At 42.7% G+C, this 16,999-nt stretch overlaps 1 protein-coding gene and 1 long non-coding RNA gene across 2 annotated transcripts in view; both read left to right on the top strand.

The window, feature by feature from the left end:
• Window positions 1-705: 705 nt before the first annotated feature.
• Window positions 706-5,263, top strand: LOC309696368. The gene is made up of 2 exons (XR_014273445.1): window positions 706-3,600; window positions 3,671-5,263. It is a non-coding gene; the product is annotated as an uncharacterized lncRNA (long non-coding RNA).
• Window positions 5,264-6,068: 805 nt separating this feature from the next.
• The window catches only part of LOC309695668 (ICOS ligand-like), a 32,189-nt gene continuing 21,258 nt past the window's right edge, over window positions 6,069-16,999 (top strand). Inside the window, exons 1-2 of the mRNA XM_082516464.1 lie at window positions 6,069-6,193; window positions 7,618-7,974. Of these exons, the coding sequence (XP_082372590.1) occupies window positions 6,121-6,193; window positions 7,618-7,974 (430 nt within the window). The 5' untranslated portion in view covers window positions 6,069-6,120. The remainder of the gene's footprint in view (window positions 6,194-7,617; window positions 7,975-16,999) is intronic.

The following is a 16,999-nucleotide window of genomic DNA, read 5'->3' as shown; positions in this document are numbered from 1 at the left end:
CTGACAGAGCTGTGACGAGACGCCCGCCAAGCCCGAATGAAAAGTAAGGCCGAGCGAAAGAATGCTGACCTTGATAACTTTGCATTCACACTGTGCAGGACAGTGATGGACCAACACGGATGATCGGGTGGCGAAAAAGGGCGTGACCGAGACAAGAGGAGTAACTGAGGACAGAAGGCACCTCAGAATGGACAAAAACACAGAAGAAGATGCAGGTTTCACCTGCGGTGAACATCGACACTGGAGAAAGGACTGCCCCAATTGGGGTCAGAAACAGGACGGACTGAATTTTGAGCAGCAGCAGCAGCAGCAATGGTCGCAAACAAACTGAAAAAAAAGGAGGGGGGCAGGACCCCAGGGCACGCTTCAGGCCGTGGTTTACCCAGAACACCAGAACAGGAAAGTGATGAACACAAACACCCACACAAACACACACATCTACATGCACTGACTCAGAATGAAGAGAAACACACACACACACACACACACACACACACACGTCTCCAAACACACAGATTCAGAATGAAGTGAAATACACACATGAACACGCGCACTCGTTGAGTGAGTGAGAAATGACACACACACACATATACACACACACACACACACACACACACACACACACACACACGCTGATGCAATGAAGAATGCTTTGCTTATGCTGATATGCAAAATGCTGCACAGAAACATCCCAATACATAATTTTTATGAGGAGCCATTGATTACCATTAAAAACTTAGAATGTGTTATATGTCACCCAGAGGGCATTTATGTAGATTTTAGGAATAAGCTCTAAAACGGTTTGGTTATGAAAACAATGTCTGTGCGTGATGTCTGTTTATGGCTCAAGGCCTTGACTGAATTCTTTGCTGTGCTTCACACAGCCCTGATGAGGAACAGTGGCACAGAGTGAAATTGATGAATTAATAGTGTAAGTTTAGGTTGGAGTACGGCATTTTCTGTGATTGAGTTTTAATTCAAGGAGGAACAAAAGGTGTTACGGCACCTGAGCTTCTCATTCCCACACAATATTGTCCCGGCAGGAAGCAAAATGTTCCTGTGAATTTCTGGTTGATTGTTTGGTTTTGCTTAGCGCTAGCTTGATTTTATCAGTGAGCTTTGGCTTGTGTTCTTTCTCGTAAGCGAGAGAGGGATAGTTTTATGCTTGGACATGTCTGCAACGGGCCCTAGTTTGTGTTATTTTAGTAGTATTTTGTTGGTTATGTCTGTTTTCGTTTTTGTTACAGTGCACTGGAGAAAAAACATCTGAGAGGTGTGATCCACCGGTGGTGATATGGTGATATGTTGATATTTTGTGAGTTCATGATTTAACAATCAGCTCTTTAAACAAGGCCTGAAAGATTGAAATTTAAAGCGCTATAAAATATTATTACTGTAAACAGTTGCAAAGTGTGCTTCTCCATGATTGTAATTGGCTTGGGAGAAATTCACTTATAGGGAACACTGAGAAGTTCTGAGTCTAAAAGGATTGCACCGAGTCAATCCGGCCCAAAAAACAACAAGGAATTGTTTTCCTTTAAAATGATGACGTCATCTTGCTGGTGATGGAGGCTCGAATAGGTTGCGCGGGAGACTCCATTATCAGCAACATCTGGTATGAATGTGTATGGAGGTATGCATGCGAATGGACTGTGATGGACTGACGACTAAAAGTTTTGACTGACTTGATACTGAGACAATGACTGCACCCACTTTAGGGTTAGTAAATGCCAATAAACAATTCACCCAGCCGACAAGAGAAGGGTGGATGCTTCGCTTTGTTTTGTTTTGTTTTTTCAGGAGCAGGAGGATAAGAGAGACTGGAGGAGGAGACTCTAGCTTCACATAAGTATGAACTGCAGACTTAACACTGTGGTTGCTGATTTTGAGTTACTGATGTTTGCATTAAGAAAACTGTGCTATATTAGCTGTGTTTTGATTAAGGTATCATGTTATATTATTGGGGATGCCAAATGCTACAGTGGAGAAGACTTTTGATACCACTCATGACTGGAATATGTTATTATTAACCATAGCAGGCCACTGTAAAAAGTCAATTAAATTTTATAGAGGAAAATCGCCAAAATTGAACAATACCTATGAATGACTGGCCACATTCAGAATAGAGATATGCAATAATAAACATTGGTCCACATGATTTAGGTTCTCACTTGAAATAGTAAGTTATTAAATGTAGAATATAATCGACAGGGACATTTGATAGGATGTGGTACTGCAAAAGAACAAGAGCAAAGTAAATAAAGAAAATATTGTGTTTAGTTTGGATAAATTCAAATTAAAATGTACCATTACACTCAGAGGATCAATATGGAATAAAACATATGCAAAATTTGTAGGAAGTACATGACTGATAACTGTTCTGTCCTGAGCGTTTGTTTCCAGAGCACCCACTTGACCACACCAACAGTTTCTCGCCACCGAGGAGGGGTACTTGCAAAAAGAATAAAATAAAAATCTGAGTTTAACAAAACATTTTAAATATAAATATCAAGCTTACCTTTCTTTTTCCATGAAATGTGCTTGTGGGCACGCCAGCCATTTTGAAAAGGTGGGCAAAACAATTGGCAAGGCCACACCCCCACACGTGTGATATAATTTTAAAGGTACTGTTGCCCTCTCTAAGAAACATCAGGACTTAGAGGAGTGGCAAGTAGAGTATGCGAGCTACAAGCAAAAACTAAAATGTGTACTACAGTGTGCAAAAATGAAATACTGGGTCATCAGGGGGTCATGAGGGACATTTATAAAACTAAAAGTCCCACTAACCTTAAAGTGCACTTGAAAAGCCCACACAAGAAGGTTAACCTAGCTTACCTAGAAGACCTCATCAGGGGGAGCACACTCCCCCTCCTTGAAGAGCTCACCCACTCAACCCGCATCCCCAGAAAACAGCTAACCCCAGATAAGGCAGCATGATGGATCCCGAGACAACAGGACTGGGACATCTAAATAAAGGTGTGAAACAATCGCCTTCAAAAGGTTATCAATTCACTTGAACCAAAATTAGGACCACACGGTGCGGCAAGAGTTAATAGTTATTAGTCTCAACACCCAAGGATAACCAGAAGAGCATGACTGATATGATGGAACTGGGATTTTGTTACACTTAATTTTTGCAAAACACAAATAAAACTAAATTGAAACTAAGGATTTTCAGAAAATAAAAACTACACTAAACTAGCAAAGAATTGGTAAAAACTAATTAAAACTGATATAAAATTGAAAATCTGAAGTCGAAGCTAAATAAAAATAAAAACTGATGAAAATTGCAAAACTATTACAACCCTGGTGCAGAGATTGGCAAATCTGACCAGGAAACGTTATAAAATGGATTGTCAGGATAGTCAGCGTTAAAGCCACTTTTGACAGTCCATACTAGGATGGCATTGGACATCTTCGGGGCAGAAAAGGGTTGGTGTGACCAAGGTGTGGTTTGGCTTGTTGTATGTACATTTCAAAATGTTACAGCTCTGGATGGACCAGTTACCAGGGCATGGAAGGATGACAGACTTTATTACATGAGGAGAAGGGACATTTTCGGGATCGAAGATCCTCAGGGATGACAAGGCTGGAGCAACGGTACTCGAGAGAAGAATTTCTGATACTTTCTGAGATAGGATGTCACTAACCTTCTCTTTTAATTGTCTAGCTCCAATGAATTGACACATGGGAGTGTGTCAAAAAGGGGGAGTTGAGTCCGAACATCAAACAATGGTTTTATGAACATCTTATGACGTTATTTCTGTGTTTAATAATTTAGCTATGGTAAAACTTAAGCTTATAATGTGTTAGACTTAGAAAGGGTTCACTAATTTTTATTTCTTTTACACACACATAGATTATGATTAGAATAAGTCCTGAACATAATATTTTAAACCAAATTTGAATCATTAGAAGAACAATGGATAACAATATTAGATTATCAAGGCTAGGGAGAGAGGTGTTTTGGTTTTCTGTCTCTTGCAGAGAAAGGAACAGACACCAGACGGGGACCCGGAGATGTGAGGACCCTTCACAGCAGGGACAGATGTAGGGACAGCCGAGACAGCAACTGGGGTCAAGTGTCATGACGTTTGGGCTCCTGGAGAAGATGGATCCCACAGACACAGCAATAACCATGAAGGGGTTGGCGAAAACCAGGAACACCAGACCAACGAGGTTCGAGAGGCTCTTGGCAAAAAGGGGGACACGCCGGTGAACCCAAAACACACAGATCCTTGGTTGAAATCGGGGCGGAATAATCCCCAGAACTGTGCAATGACTAAAGGGTGGTCTAACCCCGGAGGTCGAAGAAAGAAGCTGAGAATCACCCAACTGGAAGACACTGGTAGCTGCAGCAATAAAAATAAAGGTTAAAAGCTCCTTAGACAGAGGTTCTAGTCTAAGTACATTTGAAAGGTATAAGGGGGCATTAAAATGGGAGTGGAAAACTGGAGCACCAAAATAAAGCTGTGGGAAAATGGGGAGTGATGGGAGTGTCATCTGTAACTGCTGTTATGGTTGTAAATCTAACTTTGCTTGCATCTGAACTGCGTGAACACAGAGGTCATCCCCCATATGGTCCACCCGTTAAAGGGGGACAGAGGGCCTCAGGATCAAGAAAACCTGGACCTTGCAACGCTGAAGTGCTTGTTATTAGTGATCTCTTTAATGAGAGATCAAAAGAGGGTATTGTGATATTATTCTGTTATTATATGTTACCTTATATATGTAATCAAAGTAGTTGAATTAGAATACTGCTGTAGATCATATTATACCCTTTAAAATAGAGTGTGTGATCTGTATGTAGTTTAGTTCTCATTATACTTTTGAGTTAACAGAACATATTCACATATTAGTTCATTAGATAAATGTGCATCACTCTGTATCCTTGATCTGCTGGGAATGTGTTACACTGTTTTCTTGACATGCTTAATTGTTGAATCATGAAGAGAAGGTTGTAAGCAGGAGACTCTGTGTCTAAAGACAGGGGAGATAGATAGACCACATTCCACACCCCCACCTTACAGAAAGCAGAGAAACAACTGCCGAGGTCATAACTTAGGCGCTGTAACAGAGAAAAAATGTGATGTTTTGGCTTTTACGACTAGCTGGGGGCCACTAGAGACTATAAAAAGCTGAGCAACCCGTCACCATTTTGAGACATGTGCCTGACCCTCTGGTAGCATCTCTCCCGTCCGGACGTTGTAATGCTCTGACTGTTGAATTGTATGGAAATAAATGATTGTTGATTGAGCATTGATACACCGAGTATTGTCCTTCCTTCAGCCCAAAGATTCAAAGAACTGCGTGTTTTCAACATAGGTTAAAAAGAAACATGTCGTTATGTTATGTGCCATTTAAAAATATAACACAAAACAATGTGATATTTACCTACCAGCTGTTCTCTGAAGAGATCCTCTTCTTTCTCTTTCAGATACACCATCAGGCAACGGATTGCGACCTCTCTTCTTGTTTCCACCGAACTCTGGAGAATAAAAAAAGTTTACTAGGTGAAAAGTCAAACATATTACATTTATAGGACTAGCGTTTTGCTAATTATTGATTTCATTTTTGTCTTTAACAAATAAACAATTTAATTTTTAAAAGTAAAGAAACCTTGTTTATCGATATTTTTCTTATTGACCAGTAGTTACTGAAAAACGGAGCTTGTGTTTTTCGGGACTATTAAAAGCCCACATGAAACGCAACCGCCTTGTAAAACAGCTGACTCATTCAAGAGTTGTGGTCCGTCAGCCAGCTGCGGAAAAGTGCAAAGTTACAACACAGAAAGATCTGAAGTGAAAGGGAGTGTTAGCAAAAATGAAAAGTGTCCATTGCACCGTCCCTGATTTTCAAGCTTTAATTTTTCATCTTTTATAGTTTTTCTCACGCCGCTCGCATTCCGGATGACCTCCGCTCACCTCCCATTTGTGAATGAAAAACACGTGACTGTTTTTTGCAAAAAACAGTCACGTGTTTTTCTACGCTCCCCTGCAGGGAAGCGTAGAAAAAGCTCCTCTGCAGGGAGACAGTAGACAGAAGCAAACACTCAGACACGCGCGACTCTAAACGCCACTGTTACTTTCTCCAGCCTGAAAAGCGGACCTCGAGACTCAAATGGACGCCTTTTCCCTGTGTTTGTCACGCTGGTGGATTGTTTTTGGATACCTCTGTTCTGCTGCTTCTGGAGGTGAAGTGTGTATGTATGACTTTCGGCTTTATGTTCAAGTGCTTGCACAATTTTTGAAAACTTTTATTTACAAGTTATTCAAATCTGTTGATCGCTCTGTGTGTAGATGATTATTAAATTATTGTTTCAGTTTTAAATCTGGTCTCGGATTAATGGTCTGATAACAAGTAAATAAAAAAACACCGTGCAAACAAACAACTCAAACATATTAGTCTGTGTGCAAATGTAATATGCGATAAACAAGTACAGTTTTTAGGATGATATAGTGCGGATTATTACACGCAAACACAGAAAGGTGCCGTCACCTCGTGTTATCGGTTTCTGCTTCACCCTGCTTTAACAAGCCGGCCCAAATAAACTTCAACACTCTTCGTTGTGTTGTATCTTTAAAAAAGACAACGAGTCTCTGGTTAATCGTTGCAGATTTATTTTGCAACGATTAACCAAAAACATCACCGTGTCGGCGTATGGCTCGTCATACAGCTCCTGGCAGTGATTACTGCAGCCAGCCTCACATAACCGGGCACACCAAGGGGGAGGACGCTTTTTCCCTATTGCAGTGACCTTAAAGGCAAGTGGAATAATGCCATATAAACACCGTTACACTCGCTACGATCTGTGCACTGACCTCCGAGGCATCTTCGACAAATTGCGTCGTTTTCCGGATAGCACAAGTTACCGTGAGCCCCTTGCAGTTACCGAAAAAACAGAAATGATGTAATTACAGTGGCCCCACTTTTCAGTTATTGTAGAAAATGTTTGGAATCATGTATGATTTTCGTTCCTCTTCTCACGTGTACAACACTTTGTGTTGGTCTTTCACGTGGAATTCCAATAAAATTGATTTATGTTTGTGGCTGTAATGTGACAAAATGTGGAAAAGTTAAAGGGGGCCGAATACTTTTGCAAGCCACTATATGAGAACTTGGGAAGAAGATCTGCAAACTTTTGAGGAAGGAAGGAATGGAGTCTCACTCCTGGTTGGTTCACTTGAACCAATCAGAATTCCTCATAAGTAAAGCAGCAACACAAAAGCCTAAACACAACAACACAATCAGATGCACCATGGGCTTTCTGTGCAATCATGCGAGGTAGTAGCAGCACAGTCTCTATAAGCTCTCCATAGATCACATAAAGTAGTGTAGCAGAACTTTTAGTTATATGAAATGGAATAAAAAGGAGAAAAAAACGCTTTTCTCTTAAATGTCATACAAATGATGCATAAAGGCAGTTTGCAGTCTATGAATACAGCATAATAACAATGTTTCTTAACTTTAGCTTTTTTTTCTTTTTTTTTTTTAGATCTTTTACAACAGTCAGAGACCAATCCCAGAGTGCCAGTCGATATATCTCACTCTGCTGTAGAAGTAAACAGTTGTACTTTAACCTTTAACCTCTCTGCTCTGTATCGTTTCCTCTTTCAGACCAGAAAAACATCACAGCTGAGTGTGGACAGAACATCACTCTGACATGTCAAGTTCCAAATAACAACATCATAGTTGTAGAGTGGAGCAGACCTGACCTGAAGGAAGAATATGTCCTTATCTACCGGGACGGTCACTTATATACAGATGGTCAGCATCCATCTTTTAAGAACCGGGTGGATCTGCAGGACAGACAGATGAAGGATGGAAACGTGTCTCTGATTCTAAGCAATGTGACGATTAATGACACTGGAACATACGAGTGTCGTGTTTTCATGAGTGGAACAAACCGCAAGAAGAGAGCTCATCTGAAGTCTCACCCCATCAGCATCATCCACCTGAGTGTTGATCCTGCAGGTGAGTGAGTAGAGTTGAGTGTGTGTGAAGAGGAAATGGATTCTGTTCTGTTCTTCACTCATCACCTACCTGACAGCTGACACCTCACACCTGTTTCTGTCCTGCAGGTCAGACACACACAGAGGATGGAGTCAGTAGAGGACGTTCTGCACTGGTAGCTTCTGTTTTGTTATTCCTTCTTGTGTTTGTCATTGTTCTTGCTACACTGTCAAAGAAGAATTTTTCCAACCATCTTCCTTCTGATGAAACAGCGGACAGCTCTTCTGATACCAGTGTCACAAGAGTGATAAAACATCAGCCTCACAAAACCTAAAGTCTTACATGGACCAGTACTGATGTAGGCTATTTTAACCTCTGATGTTCCTGCTGTTTATGTTGTGCTGTTTATAGATCTGACTGCATGTTAACTGCAGTTTGATGCATTTGCCGATTAGTTGACTTTGTTCTTTTAAATGTCAGGACAAATTTCTCCACAGATCATCAAACATTCACACAGTGAAGGAGGAACTTTACATTTTTCACACTCCTTCTGACCCCTACTGTGTGGATCATTCCCTTTCTGTTACGTCTCCTCCACCACAGTCTGAATCAGGAAGCTGCTTTTTGCACAGAACCAGGTCCCACAGCTCCAAAAGGCAAACAATATTTTTTTAAAAGTTCCTTTTTGTTCCTGAAATTAAGAGCATTTCTTTAACTCAAAACACAAAACATAAAGGGTTAAGATAATGTTACAGGTACCGGGTGGCAGCACCTGTAGACAGCTATATATGTGTCCTGTAAACAGGAAAGAAATGATCAGACAGGGAGACGTGGCTTGCCGTTTCCTGAATACTCCGCCATTATTTATTCAAATTCACAATTATGCACTCCTTTCATTACTTTTACAGTATTACAACTGTGTATTTACTTATTCTTAACATAGCTCACACACACATTCTCCATAACACATTCCAATGTTATAAACATGACCAATTTTCTTGTAAGACTTGGTTCAAAATGAATTCCAACAAGACAAATCTATAAATCTCAAATAGCTTGAAAGAATGGTATAATCAGCACCATCTTGACATGTGCACTGAATTCACGGAAACACTTTATGGCAGAAACAAGATACTAAAACAATACAGGATAACGGTGGAGCCGATCACTAACATCACAGAGCATAGGAGGTGTGCGACCCAAACTAACATGCTAACCTTAGCATGCTGCTAAAGCCGTAAACAAATACTTACAAAAGTGTAATTTACTGTACTACACAATGTTGTACGCTTTCACTTTCCAACCGTAATGGTTAGTCTATGCTATATAATGGATGTGATTGCTATTATATTCTATTTCGGGCACGATACGAACCTGTAAACAGGAAAGAAATGATCAGACAGGGAGACGTGGCTTGCCGTTTCCTGAATACTCCGCCATTATGAGAAAACAGCGCGGAGCATGCGCTTCAGGCTGCTAACAACAGGCCAAACCATGGTCTCACACTGCCACCTATTGGTATAAAAATGAAGCGTCCACTACAAATATCCCAGGGTAGTTACCAAGTTTCCTGTTACAATTACTGTAGTTATTTAGGGCATTTCCAAATGGAAATATCACTTACATTGAAAGTGAAATTACTTAAATTAATTCACATAAATGTGATCACACATTAGTGGGTATCACACACTCCCTGACAAAAATAAAATGGCTCCCAACATTCACAAAATCATGACATTTTGAACTTTTGCTTCTCACATTCTTATTAACTCTTATCAGTCCAAGAACTAGTTATGAAACAAGCAGTGGGGGTGGTGTGTATGCAGATGGGGTCAGTGATGCGTGATACTGGTATGGTGAGTATGGTATTGGGGTGCAGTACATTGGTGACTGTGACATACACATGGGCGGCACAATTGCCAATGGTGGGTATGGAAATACAGTGTATGATGGTATGGTTGTGGCAGGTAACTGTGGTGCTGTGCGTTCCCCAACTAGATTAACTGCCGCATGTGACTGCACTGAGGGTTTACCCAGTGATTCATAAGTCAGAAACTGTCGTGGTTTCCTGTGACGGGTAGATCTTCTAATGTCCGTACAAGTATGTCCCGGTGGTTGAACCTGTACGTTAGACTGCGAATGAGTTTCACACTCCTCACCAGACCCTCTGGGTTCAGATAGGTTGTCACTACCCACTTCCATTTCTTCCATCTCCTCTCTCAGAGAACATGGCAGGTGTGAGCATTCTCTCCCAGTTTCCTCTTCGAATTGTTCAATGCTGACGGATGGTGAATGCTCAGGCATAGTCAGTATGTCTTCCATCGTCTGCACAGGTGAATGTCCATTTTTTGTGTTTGTTGTCACTCTAATAGGTTCTTTGGTCTGGTATGACTGAGATGCAGGGTGTTGCTCATGGTCCAGGTTCCTTCTCACGGTCCTTTCAACAGGTGCTCTTAGCCAGTACCCCGAGCAATCACTCTCAGAACCGCTGTCATCCCTCATGTTATCCCACATGTCTGTTTGTCTTTGTGCATCTGCAGATCTTTCCATCCTTCGTCTGTTGCATGTTGTCTTTCCAATCGCAGGCTTTGCCAGGGGGGGAGTGACTTGAACAGGTAAGTCATTTACAAGTAACAGCAGATTGCGATGTAATGTTCGGGTTCTTTTTGGGTCTCCAGCTTCAGGATGGACTACGTAAACTGGGCTATCTGCTAGCTGCTCTTTTACTATATAAATAGTCCTCTCCCAATATGATCTCAACTTGCCAGGTCCTCCCCGCTCACTGAGGTTTCTGACCAGAACTCTGTCTCCTGGCTTAAGCATGACTCCTTTTGCCTTTTTATCATATGTTATTTTGCCTCTTGCACTAGACTTCTTGCTATTTTCACTAGCAATCCGATAAGCTTCCGACATTCGTTCGGCCCATTTCTTGGCATATCCTGTAGGTGAGTATGTTTCATTCTCCCCCTTCAATCCAAACAGCAGATCAACTGGTAGATGCGGGTGTCGTCCATAGAGGAGATAGAATGGTGAGTAGCCGGTGGACTCATGTCGAGTACAGTTGTACGCATGTACAAGATGTGGGAGGTGGTCTTTCCACTGTACTTTTTCCTTTTCGGTTAATGTTCTCAACATCTGGAGTATTGTCCTGTTGAGACATTCTGAAGGGTTACTTTGAGGATGGTAAGGTGATGTTCTAGAATGTCCGACACCAGATAATTTCTGTAGTGTCCTGAACAGTTCATTCTCAAATTCACGACCCTGGTCGTGATGTAGTTTGGATGGGTATCCAAATCTGGGTATGAAATCCTGGAAAATCCGTTCAGCAGCTGTTTTCCCACTCTTGTTCCTTGTGGGGTATGCTTGAGCAAATCTAGTGAAATGGTCAATTACCACGAGAATATACTCATACCCTCCACGGCTGGCTTCCAAATGCAAAAAGTCAATACACACCAGTTCTAAAGGGTAGTCCGATCTTATACTACCCATGGGAGCCCTGACGTGTGTTACTGGTTTCTTGGACATGATACAGGGACACTTCTGGGTCACATAGGCTTCAATGTCCTTAGCCATAAAGGGCCAATAGAATCTGTCCCTTGCGAGATGTAGCACTCGGTCTGTCCCAACATGACCCATCGTGTCATGTAAATGTCTTAATGCTAAAGTCCTGTACTTGGCAGGAAGCACTAATTGTCTTCTGTCACTGGTACATCTATACAAGAGGTCATTTTCAAGATGTAATTTACCCCACTCGTGGAGGAGTTTATGGGCAGTTCCTCTTACCATCTTGCGTATTTCATCTGTCAGTTTTGCTCCATCTAGTTTCAGCTTGAGGATTTGGCCAATGGCTGGATCCTCTCTTTGAGCTTTAACTAGATCATCATGGCTGATGCTCAGCGAGTTGATATGAGGCTGCTGATGGGGGTCCAGAGAAGAGATATTGAGCATGGCTACCCAAGCAACATCTTTCTGTCTGGCCACCTGGCTTCCATCCCAGACTGCCTTCACTGCCTCATCTGGAAATCCCTCTGTACAAGCAGTTTCATATTTCTCTATATCCAAGGGGAGACGAGAAAGAGTGTCTGCGTCTACATTTGACTTTCCTGGCCTGTATCTGATGTCGAACCGGAAGTCTGAGAGCTCTCCAACCCACCTATGTCCCACTGCGTTTAACTTTGCGGTACTCATTACATAGGTTAGGGGGTTGTTATCTGTATAAACTGTGAAGTGTGGGGCATAGTACAGGTAGTCACGGAATTTTTCACATACAGCCCATTTCAACGCAAGGAACTCTAATTTTCCACTATGCAGGTGGTAATTGCGTTCTGCTTGTGTCAGAGTCCTAGATCCATAGCCAATTACTCTCAATTTCCCATGTTGACGCTGATACAGGACAGCTCCTAAGCCCTGGTCAGATGCATCTGTATGCAATGTGAAAGGCAGGCTAAAATCAGGATATGTCAGAACAGGGGGGTTGGTGAGGAGGGTTACCAACTGTTCTAACGCTCTCTGGTGTTTTAGAGTCCACTCAACGTGCTCTCGAGAGGACAGCTGTGAGTGTTTGCTGTTTCTCACAGATTTTGGACACTGAGTTTTGCCTGGCTTGGTCTGAAGGAGTTCATAGATTGGTTTAGCTATCCGGGAAAAATCCTGGATATACGAGCGGTAGTAGCTTAGAAAGCCTGCCAGCTTCCTCACATCACCAACTGTTTGAGGTGTCTTAGATGTCAGGGTTTTGACAGCCTCCAGGTCTGCCGGGTCTATTCTGACTCCTTCAGCGGACACAAGCCGACCCACATATCTGACTTCTTGTTTGAAGAGGTCACATTTCTCCGGCCTCAATTTTACTCCATGTTCTTGGAGTGCCTGGAGAACCTTGCGGAGGGTCTCAACATGGTCGTCAAATGTTTTTGCATAGCAAAGTACATCGTCGAGGTATGGGATGCAACATTCATCTCTAAGAGAGCCAAGCATCTCTTCCATGCTCCGCTGAAAAGCAGCTGGGGCATTTGTGAGACCAAATGGAATGCGAACCCATTCATAAAGACCCCATGGTGTTATGAAGGCAGTGAGGTGGCGAGAGCCCTCAGCTACAAAACCCTGGTGGTAAGCTTTTCCTTGGTCTAAGATGCTAAACCACGAGTACCCACCCAGAGTATCAATCAGATCCTGTATCCTGGGCAGTGGGTGTCGATCAGGAACAGTCTTTTTGTTCAGAAGGCGATAGTCTATGCATAAGCGTAAACTGCCATCTTTCTTTCTGACACAGACGACTGGGGCGGCGTACGGGGACTGAGACTTTACTATCCAGCCTTTTACCAAAAGTTCTTGTATGTACTCTTTAACCTCTTTAAAAAGTGGCTTAGGGATGGATGAGTAGGTTTTCTGAACAGGGATATCATCTTTCAAGTTGATTGCCATTTGCAAACTGGGTATGCATCCTATATCACTACTGTCACGAGCAAAAGCCCCAGCTTCCTCGCAAAGCATTTTGTTAACTTTTGCCTGTTGTTCCTCATTAAGATGGCTGATGTCGACAGGAGGCTGCCATAGGGGTAAGTTGGTATGAGTAGATGTAGAGGTGGCACTATTGGCTGTCACTGTGGGCTTAGATTCTCCTAGTGAGTCCATTGTAATCACCTTCTCAACAGAATGAATACTGCCAAGGGCTGTTTTCCTTGGTAGTGTGATGTTATGTTTTGTGTTGTTGCCCACAGGTACCTCTACAAAGGGCCTCTTGGTGCTTTGCACTTCAAGCAGTCCTTCACAGACATCTAGCTCAGCAAACTGTGTGTTGTTATCATCAGGCTCAAAGAGGAAAACAGATTCGGACAGGTTCATGGCAGGTGAGACTGGACACTTAACCCAAATCACCTGACCCGCTGGAATAAGGGTGTCATACCTGCCAGTCCGCAGGCGTCCACATTGTGCAGGGGCTTCATCAGCCTTGATGAGGTTTACCAGGAGCTCTGCCTTTTCTGTTGGTATTGACATGGCATTGCAAAGCAGGGTGACGAGAGTTGGCATGAACCGTCCTGGTTGTTCCTGCACAAGTTCCTCCATCACATTGAAACCCAGCAGCGGTCTCTCCAAAACAAAACTGCTTACAAGAAAAGGCACAGTTATTGACAAATTAGGGTCTTCATTCCCTCTCAAATTAACTGTGATTGGCACCCAGCCATCAAATGGGAGAGTGTCACCATTCACAGCACGGACTTTTAACTCTTCTTCATTATCAATGACTTCATCAAGTGACCTTACAGGTGTATCTGGTAGATACTTATTTTTCCACTCTCTGTCAATCATGCTCACTTGAGCTCCCGTGTCCAACAAAGCACTAACTGCTAAACCATTTAGATGGCACTGGGTGAGCGCTTTTTTTCCAATTAGTTTGGCTAATTTTTCACTTTTACTGTTGGGTGAACTGCCAAGAAGTATAGCAGATTTATTTTCTTGGTTATTCTGTCTCTGGGTTGGCACTACATTATGTTTGGTGTCAGCGTCACACTTTGCCAAACTTACAGCAACAGTCTCACTAGTACTACATAGGTCAGATTGGGACGGAGAGTGGGACACGGTCACTGTTTGTCCCGTGACAGGGACCGGCTCCCGTTTCCCTGACGTATTGTTTTCTTCATGCAGCCAACTGCGCGGTGGCCTTCCTCACCACAGTGAAAACAGTGGGGACAGTCGGGGCGGTCTTGTTCTATGCACTTTTCACAGCCATACTTTCTTTCTCTGTGGTGATCGGTTTTGATTTTCTTGTACTGGCTGCTCTGTTCAGCTGTTATTTGTAGTGACTGTGTCATTTGTTCAACAATGCTTGCAAGTTTTTCGACTTTCTCTGACAGCTGCTGGATCATATCCACCTTAGGTCTTTTTCCTGCATTTTCCTCTTTCAATACAGGACACTGCATACCGTTAATCTCAACTTGTGTGCTGTGCACATTGGTGTTTCTCTGACGGGTGACTGATCCTAGACGACGCTGTCTTTCACTTTCATCACTCATTACTTTCTTCATTTGTTTAAGGATAGTCTCATCTGTGACATTGGCATCTGCAAGGAGTGGCTTTAACTCTCTACGAATGTCACTATGTTTGTGGCCCAGTCCTTGATACACAGTATGAAGAAATACATCCTGAACTGTACTGGCTGAGTACTTTACATCTGAGTTGGTATGCTTCGAGGTGAGCAAGATCTTTTGTTTGAGACCTATGACTCGATACAGAAACTGTTGTGGTGTCTCACTGTCACTTTGTTTGGTGCACATGAGTTCCTGGAAGAGTTCTGTGTTGTTTTGCTCACCAAGGTGAGAATGGAGGAAGTCTTTAAGCTCCTCTACTGTCAGTTCATCCTTGTTCATTAGCATGTCTTTGAAATTACCAGGTTTGATAACTCTCATGACAGCCCTCACAATTTCGGCATCATTAAACTGTTCTTTGAGACCCTCTTCAATCTGGCGGCAGATGCTGTTATAACTGATGTCTGATCCCTGGTCTCCAATCTGGCCCCCGTGAATCTTAAACTCCCTGCGATGGAGGTAAGACAAGTCTCTTAGGGACACCACCTTGTCATGTCTCATGGGTGCTTGAGTTTCAACTAAGCTGTCATTGTGTGGTGTGCTTCTACAATGAGCCTGTGATGGTGTCTGAGAGGTGAGTTGAGAACCTGATGTGGGCATGTACTGCTTAATTTTCTTAGAGAGCTCTTCGTAACTGAAGAGTATTTTTTGTAGTTCTATATCACGTTGGGAAACAGCAGTAGAGCTGGTATTCTGGGTCACACTGTCAGTTACTTCTGTACCACTATTATGACCATCTTCTAAAAACATTGCATTAGTTGGACTCATTTCAACACTGACATCATGAGGCTGAGCATTTGGACATAGATCACATGAATCATTACCAGTGGCAGCCTGTATCTGCAAATCAGAAACATGACCCTGGGTAACAGCATCAACAACATCTTTCAGTGACAATAAGTGTGACATGCCCTGATCTTCTGACTCTAATAAAGCCTTACTGCACATGAAACCACTGATGTACTCGAAGCAGCTGTCTTCATCCCCTGACTTAAGGCAAGACTGATCCACTCCTGGCACTGGACCCAGAGACTTGGCAATCTGGAACAGTTCATCAGCAGAGAGGGTGAGAAGGTCTTTCTTGATGGCCCACACCAAGCTCCTCCTCTCACCTTCCGCCATGGTTGCTTCCCTATCCCTTGCAGTGGGTCACACAATGTCAGCTTTCGTACAGTTTTTGCCTTGATGGGCGATGGTCCGAGCACCAAGCAGCACCAAGCAGCACCAAGCAGCACCAAGCAGTCCTTATTTATCTTTTTTTCCTTACTACTTGTCCATTGCGCTAGTTGTGACACATGGCCAATGCATTTCCTGCACAATCAGTAGCATCTATTCTCCATCAGGCAGCAGCAGGTGTAGGTAACAACCAGCAGACTGGACTTGTCGGTGTTTTCTTGCCACTCTTGGCCCAAAGTACCGGTATTACTGGATCAGCTCCCAGCCTCAAAGGCAGGACTGATCCCGGACGAGCCCCCAGAAAACTGTTACAGGTACCGGGTGGCAGCACCTGTAGACAGCTATATATGTGTCCTGTAAACAGGAAAGAAATGATCAGACAGGGAGACGTGGCTTGCCGTTTCCTGAATACTCCGCCATTATTTATTCAAATTCACAATTATGCACTCCTTTCATTACTTTTACAGTATTACAACTGTGTATTTACTTATTCTTAACATAGCTCACACACACATTCTCCATAACACATTCCAATGTTATAAACATGACCAATTTTCTTGTAAGACTTGGTTCAAAATGAATTCCAACAAGACAAATCTATAAATCTCAAATAGCTTGAAAGAATGGTATAATCAGCACCATCTTGACATGTGCACTGAATTCACGGAAACACTTTATGGCAGAAACAAGATACTAAAACAATACAGGATAACGGTGGAGCCGATCACTAACATCACAGAGCATAGGAGGTGTGCGACCCAAACTAACATGCTAACCTTAGCATGCTG

The sequence above is a fragment of the Aulonocara stuartgranti genome (assembly GCF_965226115.1).
Source record: "Aulonocara stuartgranti genome assembly, chromosome: 3".
Classification (NCBI taxonomy): domain Eukaryota; kingdom Metazoa; phylum Chordata; class Actinopteri; order Cichliformes; family Cichlidae; genus Aulonocara; species Aulonocara stuartgranti.
The sequence above is the reverse complement of the archived record's forward strand: the minus strand, read 5'-3'. Positions and strand labels throughout refer to the sequence as shown.